The sequence below is a fragment of the Misgurnus anguillicaudatus genome, chromosome 19, assembly GCF_027580225.2.
Source record: "Misgurnus anguillicaudatus chromosome 19, ASM2758022v2, whole genome shotgun sequence".
NCBI classification, from domain to species: Eukaryota; Metazoa; Chordata; class Actinopteri; order Cypriniformes; family Cobitidae; genus Misgurnus; species Misgurnus anguillicaudatus.
This window is the reverse complement of record NC_073355.2, coordinates 47649769-47665213: the sequence shown is the minus strand read 5'-3', so window position 1 is coordinate 47665213 and position 15445 is coordinate 47649769. Positions and strand designations below refer to the sequence as shown.

The 15445-nt window shown below is 36.7% G+C and overlaps 1 protein-coding gene across 1 annotated transcript; it reads left to right on the top strand.

Annotated features, from left to right (window-relative positions):
- The first annotated feature begins 11 nt into the window (after window positions 1–11).
- Window positions 12–5764, top strand: LOC141350872 (interferon-induced very large GTPase 1-like). The gene is made up of 3 exons (XM_073856712.1): window positions 12–50; window positions 336–2161; window positions 2224–5764. The coding sequence occupies exons 1-3, from the start codon at window positions 12–14 to the stop codon at window positions 5111–5113; spliced, it is 4755 nt and encodes a 1584-aa protein (XP_073712813.1). The 3' UTR covers window positions 5114–5764.
- The last annotated feature ends 9681 nt before the right edge of the window (window positions 5765–15445 follow it).

Genomic DNA, 15445 nt, shown 5'->3' with positions numbered 1-15445 from the left:
AGAAAGAAGAGATGAAGAAGATCTGGACTCAGTCACAACACACTTTACAGGTGGGTGATAAGAAAAAATGTAAGAACTTTTCATAACACTTTAATCCTTCATAGGCATCAGTCTGCTGTTTGAGCAACACTGTATGCATTGACCATTTGTTTCTTTTTCAGCACAGAAACTCATGACTAATTTTAGTGTAAAACCTAATAGATATTTCTTGTTGGTAGCTGTGATGATACAGTACACATATCTATATCAGTGATATAAAAATATATTTGTGACCATTGCTACTGCCTGTTATTACTCCAAAGTCCCTGAACATAAAAAATAATTGTATTTTACAGGACACTGCAGAAGCATGGGCATCAAATGAGAGACTGGTTCTTCACAAAGAAGAAAATCTTAAAAGAGAAGAAATGCAGCATCTCTTTCACAGGCTTCATCTTCAATTTCATCTCGAATACAACATCCACAATAAACTAAAAGCTGCAGATGTTCTTCAGATATCTGTAAATTCATTAGAGTCTCACGAGTCTTGTGATGAAGAAGATCTGGTGAAGAATTATCTACAGAAACTACTGATGATGAACTACAGAGCAAGATACATTGATGTTAATAAAACCAATGAGCAACATCACACACAACAAAGAGGCAATGATACATCTGAAGATGAGGTGGACATTTTTGCTGATATGTCTTCATCTAATAAGAAAACAAGTACATATGACCATGTTCACCCGATGGATGTTCAGATGGCTGTGTTTCATTGTGCTGATAGTTTCCTAAAGCAGCTGATGGTCACTAAACTCTCACAGTGTCAGTTTGCTCTTCCTCTTCTTGTTCCTCATCCATTCACACAACAGATTGAGTTTCCTCTCTGGACATTCAGACAAATTAACAAGAGCTGGAAGATGAGAAATACTAACAATGACATCATCAGTAAAGAAGAGCCAGTGTACAAAGCAGAAACTCCAATGGTGTCGTTCTTCAGGTTTGGTTCTGTGTCTTCATCCAAGTCTCAGCTGATGAACAATCTGATCAATGAGAAACACAACACGTTCTTCCACAGGAACTGTCCAGGCAGCAGCAGAACCAGACTACTGATGGATGGAGTGGTGGAGATCGCCTGGTTCTGCCCATCTGGAAAAGACACAGATAAATTTACTGACTGTGTTGCCTTCTGTAATCTTCATGGTGATGCAGGAGTCCATGAGAAACAACTGCAGATTCTGACTGAAATGTCTTCAGTCAATGTTGTTCTTGTGTCACAGATTGAAAAAAATGACAAAAACGCAACGAAGATTCAAATCCTGTACACAGAAAAAAACCCACTTATTTGTCTTACTGAAGATAAATCTGTTCTCACTAAGACACGAATAGGGAAATACAAAATTGGTCTAAAAGACAGAAATCAGTCAGATGTATCAGAAGAACTCAGAAGAGCTATAAATGATTGTCTCTCATCTTCAGCATCAGCTTCCATGTTCAGACTTGAAGATTTGTCCAAACACTCAGATATCAGAGTAGATGAGGAAGATGATGAAGACTGCAGGAGAGGAAGAGAAGCAGCACAGCAGATGATGAGTTTACTGAAGAATAAAGATCTGAGAGAAATCAAAGAAACATTTCTGCCCTGTCAGGGGAAACTCTGGCATCAGTGGTGTCAGAAGAACAAAGAACTTCATCGACCTCAAGGGGAAGACATAGATAAAGAAATAAGTAGAACAAGATCAGAAATGATGAAAATACGTGAAGATCAATTTAAATATAATTTGAGTGAGTCTATAAAGTTTTTTATTGTACAAATGGACTCACATGATGTAAATATCAATACATATTTTATTAAATGGCTCACAATCTTACTGAATCAATTTCCATCAGTTGATCTTTCTGATCTACATCGCAAGTATGATGTAAAGTGGTCAACAGTCTTCAAACTAAAAGAAAAAGATAAACCAGAACAACTCAAAGCTAAACAAACAGAACTTGAGAAAATATCTGAAGAACTTCAAGCAGCAAGCTTTGGTTTGGAGCACATCATGAGAGAGATCGGTCAGATCTATGAATCATGTTCATCTGTGAAGAAGAATAAGACAGATCTGCCGTTTCATTACACTTCTCTCCCGAGGTTTGCAGCAGAGATGATGATCAGTGGATTTCCACTGCTCATGTTCCTCTGATCTGGATCACTGCTGTTCTAGATAAACTCATACAGAAACTGGGAGACCAGAGAGTCTTTGTGCTGTCAGTTTTAGGACTTCAGAGCTCTGGGAAATCCACCATGCTGAATGCCATGTTTGGACTTCAGTTTGCAGTCAGTGCTGGCCGATGCACCAGAGGAGCTTTCATGCAGCTGATCAGAGTATCAGAGGAGATGAAACAACAGCTGAAGTTTGATTATATTCTGGTTGTTGATACTGAGGGTCTTCGGGCTCTAGATTCTGATGGAAGATCCACAAGACATCATGACAATGAACTGGCCACATTTGTTGTTGGTCTTGGTAATCTGACATTGATCAACATCTTTGGAGAAAACCCAGCTGAGATGCAGGATATTCTTCAGATTGTTGTTCAGGCCTTTCTGAGGATGAAGAAGGTCAAACTGAATCCCAGCTGTATGTTTGTACATCAGAACGTTTCAGACGTCACAGCTGGAGAGAAAAACATGGAGGGAAGAAGACGACTGCTGAAGACACTGGATGAGATGACAAAACTCGCTGCTAAAGAGGAAGACTCTGATGCTGAATGTTTCAGTGATGTCATTAATTTTGATGTACAGAATGATGTGAAGTATTTTGCTCAGCTGTGGGAGGGAAGCCCACCAATGGCACCACCAAACCCAAACTACTGTGAGAATATTCAAGAACTAAAGAAAACTATCATTTCACAATCCTCAAAATCAGATGGTATGAAGCTGACACACCTGCGTGAGCGAATTAAAGATCTCTGGGAGGCTTTACTGAAAGAACAATTTGTGTTCAGCTTTAGAAATGCTTTGGAGATTTCAGCATACAGAAGACTGGAGACAAAATACAGCAAGTGGACCTGGACTCTACGCAGTGCCATGCTGGACATTGAGAACAAACTACACAACCAAATAGAAAATGAAGCAATTTATGAGATTGAGGAAACAGATCTTCAGAGAGACCTGAAGGAGAAAAGTGAAGAAGTGAAAAACTCAATGTCAGAATTCTTTGAAAGAGACCCAGATAAAGGTATACTGATTCAGTGGAAAACATCATTTGAATTAAAAATCAAAGACCTTGAGGAGAACATTGTGAGAGAAACTAAGAGGACATTAAATGAAATTCTTCCGCAGCGAGACCTGAAGAGAAAGATTGATGCTCAGAGAACACAACATGAAAACACTCTCTTAGAAAAGAGTAAAGAACTTGCATTAAAACTCAGAGAAGAAACAAATAGTGATGAAATACTGAAGAGAGAGTTTGATTTGTTTTGGGAAGAGTGTGTGAAGATCATCACCACAGATTCTCCTCCAATCAAAGACATTGACATACTAAGAGATGTGAGAAGACTCCTCACTGACATCTATGAAAGTCTCAATGTAGAACATAGAAATGTGAACACAGATATTTTCTCTGTTACAAAATATTCAGATTTTGTAACAGTAAAGAAATCCAGTAGGTTTACAGGAGAGGTTAAAAATGTGTACAAAGTGGCAAAAGAGAAGCTTGGTTACACTCCATCTAAAGATGATGAAATCCAAATAACAAACTTGATCACAGATGTTGTTCAGCAAACAGACACAATGATCAAGTCATTTAATATTTCAAAGTTGGGATACAACATCAGTTACATTCAACAACTCACAGATTACATCAAGACAAGAATAACAGAATTTGAGAAAGATCCAATAAAATATGAGTTCAAGAATGAATTTGTTACAGACTTGGTATTTTCTATATTGAACAGAGCAGAGAAGACATTTATTAAACAACACAGAAGGTTCAGAGAAGCCAATGATCCTATTCTCTATGTAGAGAAAAAGAGAGATGAATACTATAGTATTTTCCAGAAATACTGTCAAGGAGCAACATCAGCTGCTATTTTTGGTGAGATCATCTGTCAGAAACTGAAGAGACCCATTGAACAGAGTGTCTATAAACAGACTGCCAGAGATTTAGCAGATGAAATCAGATCAAACTGTCCATCACTGAATGGAAACAAATCAAATCTGGAGAAACACATACTGAAGAGACTGGCAGAAGAGGAGAACTTTTCAGCATTCAATGACTACATTCTGTATCCCAAAGAACACTTCAAAGATTTCATCATAGGTGAAGTCAGTCAGTACATCAGAGATCAGTTCAGTATCAGTGTTCAACCCAAGATGAATCATAACATTGAAGTCCTGCAGCAGAAGATCCTGACAGCAGCTCATGAATCTACTGAAGATGTTCAAGTGAAGAGTGGAGATGTTGATTTGTGGTTGAAGTTTTTCACACAGAAGCTCTCAGATGTTCTGATATTCTCTGTGAAGGACTTCAGTGGAGTCAGTCATGATGATGTTGATGATTTCAAACTCTTAGAAGATGTGATAAACACAGAACTTCCATCTATAATGTCTGACATCAGCAGAGAGTTCAGCACAGATACATTCAATAACAAACTGGATCTCAACTACAGACCAGATGAGATTCTGATTAATCATTTCTGTCAGTGCTGTTGGGTTCAGTGTCCATTCTGTAAAGCCACCTGCACCAACACAATAGAGAATCATGATGGAGATCACAGTGTTCCTTTTCATAGAGTGAATGGAATTAATGGATTCTTTGATGATAAAACAAAGACTCTCTGTACAGATTTTTGCTCAACTGCAGTAAAAGGTTGTAAAAGTTTTAAATTATCTGATGAGTGGATTCCATTTAATGAATACAGAAGAGCAGGAGGAGATTATGCTGAGTGGAGCATCACCCCTGACTCCTCTGAGATGCCCTACTGGAAGTGGTTTGTGTGCAGATTCCAGAAAGCTCTTGAGGCGTATTATGAGAAAACATTCCAGGACAAGATTCCAGATGAATGGCAGAAATACACAAAAGAGGACGCAATTGAGAGTTTAGATAAATACGACATCCCAAAACGTTCATTGAGTGACTTCTAAATATGTGTTGTGATATCTGATGTGAAATTCCTTAATCAGACATCATATACTTTTATACAACAGTTCTTTCTGGTTCTCGAATCTGATTGGCTAGCTGCTACCAGTTGTGCAATATTGTACTGATAACACCACAGTAACCACTTCACTGTTTGTATCATTACACCACCTCTGGGCATTTTAGTATTAGTGAGTGGGGTTTCTTTAAATGTGCGTGAGTCATTCGCTCATCTCTAACTGGGAAAACTGCACGCACACACAGACACACACAGACGCTTAAAATCTTTCTGACACTTATAAAAACAGTTTTATGTACTGACAAGAACAAAGTCCATAGTAAGCGAGTGCTTGTAATAGTAACTTTATATAAATATAGTTTTATTAACTTTTACCAAAACAATAACAACACAAGACACTAAATATGAATAAGAAAAGAAATAATAGTTTCATGACACCAAATACTACTGGTTTCATCTTATTTTTGACCATCAAACACAGATAGGGCCTACATTAGAGCCAGGGAATCCCTGTCAGAGATGTAGCCCAGATCAGACGCTGGTCAGCGTCACTTATGTCCATTGGTGTGTCTGGATCTCTGGGTCCGAATCTTTCTAAGCAAATGTTTAAATAGGCGTTATCTTTACTAATCGACTGCAGATTTGATTATTATACATATATAGTCTTGACTGAACTAATCTTAAAATATCACTTTGTGACCAAGAAATGGTAATAATAAGAAACGGCTATTCCGTCTATTGAGTTATTATGACATTCAAAACAAACAACCTAAAGGTGCCTTCAAATCCGTGGCAGAAGAAAGTATTTTCCAAATAAAGAGACTTTTAAAATCACTCTTTTGTTGTTTTCTAGTTTTCTTTTTTGAAACGTGTGCCATCAAACTGTTGTATAAAAGTAATATCGCTCTCAGAGTCATGTGATATACTGTAGGTCAATAACGTCAAGGCTGTGATTAAGCCAGAGGCACGAGGCCACAGGGCAATCACAGCTGTACATTAACATTTAGTATATTTTACTACCTGCTGAACCAATATGCAAAATATATTAAGTGGTGTATTAACTCTCTCCCCGCCAATGACGAGATTTTCCGTCTTTCCGCAATACCGCTTTTATCCACCAGGTGGCGCACTTCCGCAACTTATACAACCCGGAAGTATTGCCCTCTGACAAGCGGCTGCATGTCCGTGTCTGTTTTAGATCGCTGAATGGGATCTCTATGAAAAGTCTGTCACAAAAATGGAATTATCTCTGCTTTTTGCTCAAAATGTGGTTTTTGCAGAAACCTACCCATATTCAAAAGCTGATTACAAAAGAACTACTCAAGGTAGGATGAAACGTTTTTTTTTTTGTTTGAAAGCAGAGGGTCTGTTCTTTCAGTTGGTATATTGTATGTTTATATATCTGAAGAAGAACATTTTCTGGAAGGCATTAAACTTTGGTGAAAATCATGAAAAACGCTGGCGCTGGCTGGCAACTTTTTAATAAAATGCTGGCGGTGAAAGAGTTAATGAACAATACAAAAGTCAAAAAATCACATTGTACTTATACAGCTTTGGCACATTGTAAGCTGACTTTTGTCAATAGAAACATTTTTTGTATCAAATGGGAGGAGATGTAGTCCTATCTGCACATTTTATAAAATAAATAAGCAAAAACATTTTTTGAATCAAATGACTGTATTTTTTCAAAGTCATGACCTGGTATGGCCATAAACCTGTACAACATAACATCCTCAACCTTTAGTATAAAAGTATAAAGTATATTGACAGAAAGTACTAAACACTGTGAAATAAATTTACTAACCCCATTCGTATTTTTGTTTACAGAGCATATCAACAAAATTAACAAGTTCAATTAACAAGTTTGGTAATAGTTTATGATTCTTACCATTCAGAACTTCACATAAGATGCCTACTGCATCTTTGATTTAATAGAAAACCACATGAACAACCAAAACAAACCTTTCCATATATGCTTTGTATAAATGCATAAAATTGTCCTTATTTCAAGGGGGCACACAGGAAAGTACCTTGTGCAGGCCTGTAATAACAGGTAAACATTTTTCTGAAGACAGAAAAATTCCCCACAGTCACCTCTCTATTACCCACTCAAGTTTGTATCTGTATCACAAATCAGAGACAATATACTGACAGTAACGGCGCATTCACACGGGGCGTCAGCGTTAACGCTTAACGGAAGGCTTGTCTGAAGCGTGGCCAACAGCCAATCACAGTGGCCGCTACACATGCTCCGTTCTTCCATAAACGTAATTGGCTGGCTCTGTCTAGGTAATTTGCATAAGGCGATCTGATTGGCATGACGCACGCATTGCCGCTTGAAAAGTTGAGAAATGTTCAACTTCTGCCGCAAGCAACGGTACTGACGCAGCGCCGACGGATCCACAATTCAGTTCGGCAACGCATGACGTCACCCATTAAAAGTGAATGGGAAGCGTTAACGCTGACGCCCCGTGTGAATGCGCCATAAACCCTTAGACCTTTCAAACAATGTAGAGTTTAGTATAGTCTTAGACTTTACGATTCTGTCTTTTTGATGACATCACAGACACATGCACACTCGCATTAGAAGCAGCACTGGACCTCTTTCCCACAACAGCATTCATTTAATTACGTACCCAGAAACATGATCCATTTGACAAAGACTGCGAGGCAAACCGCCCCCACAAATTGCACTGTAACTATAAACCTTCAGACTGTGAACACAAATAAGACTTTTAAAAACACTTGCCTTTCAGTGTGTACGGAAAAAAAGTCTAAATTTACGGTTTCGGAATCTGCAAAAATCACACCTACAGAAAAATTGATTCGGCCAAGAAAATTGCAATCAGTGCATTTCTACTTAAAATAGATCAATCCTTAACAAAGAAGTGAATCAGTCAGAACAGTGAGTAATTTTTTTCGTTGTCCGTTGTTGTTTGATTAATCTACACTGACACTAGTGCAAAATGTATTAACCAAAACACGTTGATCCAATATACTGAACACATGCATGTTATTTCTGAAGTGTTAGCATTTACTTAGACATAAATGACTGTTTTATGGGGATAATCACGGGATACTTTTGTGTTATTACGTCTGCTCAAGTTCAAAACACTTTCTGGGCGCTTGCGTCAAGTGGCCGTGCAAGCAAATCTTTTCAAACAGTGCATTTTCATCGGTTTTGAGTCTTTTTTGATTAAATATTTAAATCTTTCCCCACAATGGACCAGTTAACTTGTCAATTGAGAGAAAACACTTCCCTGCCAATGAGGAGTTTTTAGGGCAAACAATTTTTGCTATTATGCACTAGTTGGCCCTCTTACCCAACTTTAAAAACACAAACATTTGTGAAAATCATAAAAAATGCTGGCACTGTATGGCAACTTAAAAAAAAGCTTCGTGCAAAAGAGTTAAATTGACATGGTCTTAAAACATGTGCAAACTTTTATGAGGGTGCCGCACTGGCCCAATCAGAATAGTGACAGTTCTGTCAACTGGCCCAAGCATTGCTCACGCTTGCCCTGGGGCATTGGGCTGTCTTTATTGTCGAGCCATGAACTATGGTGACACAAAAGGTTAAAACAGATAAAATCTAAAAGTACTGATTCTTCATAATTGTACATTCCAACATACTCTCTCTTTAGGGTTTCTGCAGATTTCACCAAGTCAAATTTAAGACTTTTTAAGATCTTTTTGAGACCATTATGAATTAAATTTAAGACCTTTTATAGTCCAGTGTGCTAATGTCCATGTGTTTTTTTAAGACCTTTTATCTTTCATGACAAAAAAATAAAGAAGTATTTTCTCGACAAGATTTGAGACTGGGTTCACAAAACTAAGATGAGAATAGCCTTAGAATAGAAAATAGCCTTTTATTTAACTGAAATCACAAAATTTTAAACAATCTAGGGTTTTCACTAACAATCATTTTGGTAATTAATAATGATCAAATAATCTGATATTTTTTGGTAAAAATAGACATAAGTAGACAATAGAAGTGACAATAGAAGTCCAAAAAGCTTGGCCATCATGTGAATCATGGAGACTTCAGTTAGTTCCATGGAAGCTCATAGTGAGCCATTGAAGTACACTTTGAGTTAGAGGCAAAGAGCTGTGATTTTTCTTAATTCTTAATAGTCAAGAAATGCATTGATTTACAATATTTATATATCACACTAATATAAGTATTTTTTATAAAATTCTATCACCAATGTTTTTGACATATAAAAACCTCTAATATTACAAGATTCGTATGATCAGCTGCTGGTTTGTGTCTTGTTAAAGGAATAGTCTACTCATTTTCAATATTAAAATATGTTATTACCTTAACTAAGAATTGTTGATACATCCCTCTATCATCTGTGTGGATAAGAGGAACTATATTTTATGGCGTAATAGCACTTTTGGGAGTACTTCGACTCGGCGCAGTAAGATCCTCCCTCTCCCATTATGAGAGGGAGAAGGGGAGCGGACTTTTCAGGCGAGTCGAAGTACTCCCAAAAGTGCTATTACGCCATAAAATATAGTTCCTCTTTTATATCCGCTTAGAAAAGCGCTACGTTTTATTTTGTACCATCAAACTTGCTCGTATAACTACTCGTCTTAAATAGGAAAAACGTTGATGTGTTTGGTCACTTCTAACTTTATCTCTAAATGGTACCATTGAATGAATGGGGCTAAGCTAAATGCTATCGAAGTGTCGCAGCGCGCTCCAGCGCTTACGTGCACGCACACAGATGATAGAGGGATGTATCAACAATTCTTAGTTAAGGTAATAACATATTTTAATATTGAAAATGAGTAGACTATTCCTTTAAGATGTTTTATGCTGCCTCATACAACTTTAAGCTTTAAAATGCATCACACTGTGTAGTATGTAAGCTTATAGGGGCGATTTCCCAGACAGGAATTAGACTATAGTCGTAAAATACTTCAGTCCCCTTGTTTTGCCTCAAATGCACACAAGTAATGTTTTTAGTAAGGCATGTTTGTTAAAACTACCGGTAATTATATTTCCTAGGGGTGTGATGGATCACAGTTAATCCATGATCCGTACAGATCATGACCCATGGTTCGGCACGCACGTGACCTGTGGATTAATTGCGGGGTTTTTTCACTTGTGGATTTATCTTAATTGTTTAGCGATCGCAGAGTAAAGAACGTTTTTCATGCCAATATTGCTTTTTAAGTAATTTCGTTCCTTTAAAGTTAATGCCGAGTTTAAGTGGAACTACACACAGCAGTCACAAGTTCATGTGAACAGGGTATGTTAATCAGTGAACAATGGCGAGCGGAGGAGCAGAAGAACTTGAAAAGCCTCCAGCATCATTTAAATCACATTTATGGGAGCATTTTGGCCTTTCTGTAAAATTGAATGATGACGGAAGAAGGGTGGTGGACAAAACTGTCACAGTATGTAGGCACCGTGGCATGAGAAACCCGTATGAAAGTGGCAACACATTGAGCATGGCTATGTATTTGAAGCGATATAACCCTGGTGTGCCAATGACAGGATACAAAATTCCACAGCAACAGCAGCTTCTCACTGCTCATTTAAACAGCCATTACTGCTCTCACTTTTTATCTGATCTGAAAAATGATCCGATCCATGACTCAAAATCCGTAATGTGATCCGTCACACCACTAATATTTCCTTATTAAACTAAGTCCTAGTCCTTTCTTAAACTAATCCCTGTCCAAGAAACCACCCCATAATGTTTATGCATGTTTATGATGTTATGCAAAGCCTTTGCAATTTGATGTTGAGGAACATTGTTTTTATAGGAACAATATGTACTTGCAGATAAAAGTGTGGTACTTACTTTTCAGTATCTACATGGTATTTAAATGGTATCATACTTACTAGTGGTACATTCTTGGTAGTTATTATGTAACTCTAGATAAGAACTGGGTAATACCAGATACACACTTATAGTGTAGGTATACTGTAACTAACAAGAAACACTACTGTACTTACAAATGGATGTACAATATGTTATAGACATAAATGCATCATATTTTATGGTTTTACTAGTTAAAATAACTCATAGTGGTGTATGTATAATATGCTATATCTAAGGTGGTAGGTCCTATGTAATAACTGTGTAATATGCAGCACTTTATTTTACAGTCCTGTTTCCATGTAGTTACTATGGACACACTAGTAAATGTACCCAGTAGGTAATGTGTATAGTATTCAATGGTTGGGGTTGCCTCACAGTGGCATATCTATATTATGCTAAATCTTAGGTGGTAGGTTCTGTAATAACTGTGTCAAGTGCAACACTTAATTTTACAGTCCTGTTTCCATGCAGTTACTATGGACGTACTAGTACCCAGTAGATAATGCGTACAGACTTAAATGCTTGGGTTTAAAGAGTAGAATAAAAGACAAAGATACGGAGAACAAATGGCACATCAGTAATGTTTGTTATTAGTTATCATATACGTATTTTATAAATACCTTTCATTTACTTACATTGACCAGTAAGTACTACACACTTACCATGTACAGTAATGTTTTTCGTTATTTCAGTATACATACACTATATGTGCTGTCATTAACGTACACTGGCCTGTATGTACTACACACTTATGTACATTTGTAAGTACAGCAGTGTTTGTGTACACTATAAGTACCTGCCATTAACCCACACTTATATGTAAGTACTAAATATTTGTATTGTATATTCATGTGTACAGTAGTGTTTCTTGTTAGTTACAAGTATGTATCTGTTTTTACCCAGTACTTATCTATAGTTTAATAACTACCAAGAATGTACCACTGGTAAATACAGTAATGATACCATTTGATTACCATGTAAGAACCTCAAACGTAAGTACCACACATTTATCTGCAAGTACAACATATTTACCATATATGTACAGGGTAAGTACACGTACTGTAAAATAAAGTGCTACTGGGTTGGTAAACTACAAAAATATGTCAACTGCAACGTCATGCACTGTTGCAGCACCCCCAGGCATGGAGCCAAGAAAAATTAGACGTGCATCAATAAAAATGTTTTAAAATAAAAAAACACGTCCTGCAGTTTTGTTTTTGGAGTCATTTTCGCAGAAATGTCCCCCTACTTTTTAGGTACTCTTGACAACTGAATATTTGTAAACAATAAAACATTGACTGGACTAGAAATGGTTCTACCTGATCACAACAACTTACTTATAATTTAAACGCCCTTATAATTTAAACGTCATCAGCAGTACTAGATTTTAGGTTTAAAACCTGGCTAAGAAATGTAAGAACAGTAATAAAATTTGGCTTTAAATGTGGATCATTTTTTGCCAGTTGCACAGAGTAGCCACTAGATGCCAGTAAATTCTTCACTAACAATGTTGCCTTGAGAAAGCCAACATACTGTTGTTTGACTTCTATAATAAACTTAGTATGAGTGGTGCTTGCAGTCATTGTACAGTGTATAACCATTCATGCTAATAACAATTGTTATTCGTCATACAACACATCAAATAAGGGCAGTCATATAGCCTAGAGGCTAGAGAGTCGGGCTTGTAACCCGAGAGTTTGAGTTCAAGTCTCAGGGCCTTGAGCAAGGCACCTTAACCCCAATTGCTCCCCGGCTGCCCACTGCACCGGGTGTTTAGGAGTTTACTACTCACTGGGATGGGTTAAATGCAGAGGTCACATTTCGCGTATGTGTTCCATACTTGACAAACATGACTTTCACTAAAAAGAAGTGATGTGCCAAAAAGAAGTGATGTGCAAACAAACATTTATGTCCAAACACTGTGTAAAAGTGCATCATGTGTGCCATTTAAGTTCTGCTGTCACTTTTGTTGCAGTAATTCTGTGTTGTTTGGATACAATCCAACCTAGTGTTTAATGTTCCTTGTTATTAAGTTCTGATTTTTTTCCGTCATTTCCCGTCATTCCCTATGTTTGTTCCTGAAGCACAAGTTTATGTACGTATTTATGTATTGATATACGTGCATACACACACACACACACACACACACACACACACACAGACACACACACACACACACACACACACACACACACACACACACACACACACACACACGTTATAGACATTACCACATCAGATTCCAACCCTATTATTAAACCACACCTAAACCAGCTAATCAAGGATTTCAGGATTTCTTTGGAAATTTGGATTAAGTTCCTCATAGAATAAAAATAGCGGTATGTTCATGGGATTTGTTGATAGCTTGGAGTCAAAACATATACCATACAATCATTGTAGTAACAGAATCACACACAACAACAGGTCCAAATCAATTGTTGCAGTGTACATAGGGAACCATATTTACTTGTGTTAAAGTCCCAGCATGCACTGGTACATTAACTATGAGTTGTCATAATATTGTGCAAAAACTGAATTTCCTTCTAAACTAAATTCTTTGTGAGGTTTCCAGTAACTCCACCTACAAAACTCCTATGATGCTTTTAGATTGTTGTTTCTTATGTCATATGACTTCGGGGAACACACACATTGTTTACAGGTGTGTATAAGAAGGACAGCAGAGAACAAATTAAGGAAACAGAAAACCACCAGACAGAGACTTCCACACTCAGGTTTGGCTTTATTTCTTTATAAGATCTATTCTGTTTGTTTTAAATTACTTTGTGTGTTACTATATTTGATTAGGCGAAATTCAAACTGTAGAGATGGGTTTTTTTACGATTTAATGTACATGTACAGGAACATTTACAATACAACATACAGCAGAACAATGTGTATGAAACAATGTTTGACATACTGTAACATGGTGGATATAACTACGTCAACGAGCAATTAAGACTAAAGAAGCCATTGGGATTGTAGGCATTTAACCTGAGAAATTAAAGGCACACAAGGCAAGTCTGAGTATTATTTCTCTACTAGCTCCCCCTAGTGTCTGGGAGTAAATGCTTTCTATATCTGAGACTTTACGAGACTGAAGGACACCGGGTCAGATACAGCGAACTTGCAAGTGGGGTATTCTTCCTACAGACGGTAGGGGCGGGCGAGAGAGTCTTCATTCGTCATGTAATGAGTCATTTAAACATATACCGACTTACGAAGATGATTTATTAACATAAAAATGCTGCCTTGTGTCCCTTTAAAAAGATATTAATCTTTATTACTCTGTTTATTATCCACATTGTGTAAATTTGACTCTGGCTTCACAATAAATCAAAACATAACAAAGAAAAAAAGAAAAAAAGTAACACACTGAAATTTTTTTTCATTCAATTTACTCAGTTTTTTTTAGGGTAAGTGGTCACACTCACTTTATTTAAGCTACATTTAAAAAAAATTAAGAATAAAACATAAAACAAAAAACTTTTGTTTAAATGTAGCTTGAATAAATTGATTGCAACCGCTTACCTTAAACAATTGAGTAAACTGAATGAATCATTTTTTCAGTGCACAACAAATTAAAAAACCCATTACTCATTTACATTAAATTAAATGTAAATGACTTATTGCTTTGCTTATCGACCATGCCAGATGGAATTTGCAGTCTTTTTTGCTTTTTCTGTAGAAATGTTTTGGAAAATCTGCGAAAAGATTTTAAATGTATAAAAAGATATTAGAGAATTTAAGCTGTAAATATTACAAAATTGCATCTAAAATAACTACATTTTAAATGTAGTCCTCTGAATTAAAATAAACCAGCATTAACCAGATAATGTGCATGTCAAGATAGAACTATTCATTCAGTTTACTTAATATTTTTAAGGTAAGTGTCGCAATCAATTTATTTAAGCTACATTTAAACAAAAAGCTTTTTGTTTTGTGTTGCATTCCTAATTTTTGTTTTGTTTAAATGTAGCTTAAATAAATTGATTCCGACCACTTACCTTAAAAAAAATGAGTAAATTGAATGAATCATTTTTTCAGTGTAAAATTCAGTGTAAGTTCTCATTATGAATTAAGCATTATGAAGATCATTTCAGCATTTTTACAACACAATGTAAACTTTATATAACAAGAGCATTCGTCTTGTAAACGGATTTGAAATAATCATAAGCTGAATGCTGACTGTCGCGTCACATAGACGACAGAGTCAGGTCTGCTTAACTTAGTGGTAAGTTTCATTTCATCTCAAATATCAAATGGTTTGTGCTCTCTATCATTAAAAACCGTCAAAGCAAACACCACACGCATAGTTTATGTACTCAGCAGAAGGGAAAAGCTGGTTTCAAGCAGAGGCTGGCACACAGGATTGTGGACACCATTGCTCTGGCTTATCAAAAGCAGGACATGCTATGCCCGCTCAGGTTATGGTCGCACTTCACCAGGAGTATAGTGTAGTATTGGCTCGCAGCGCC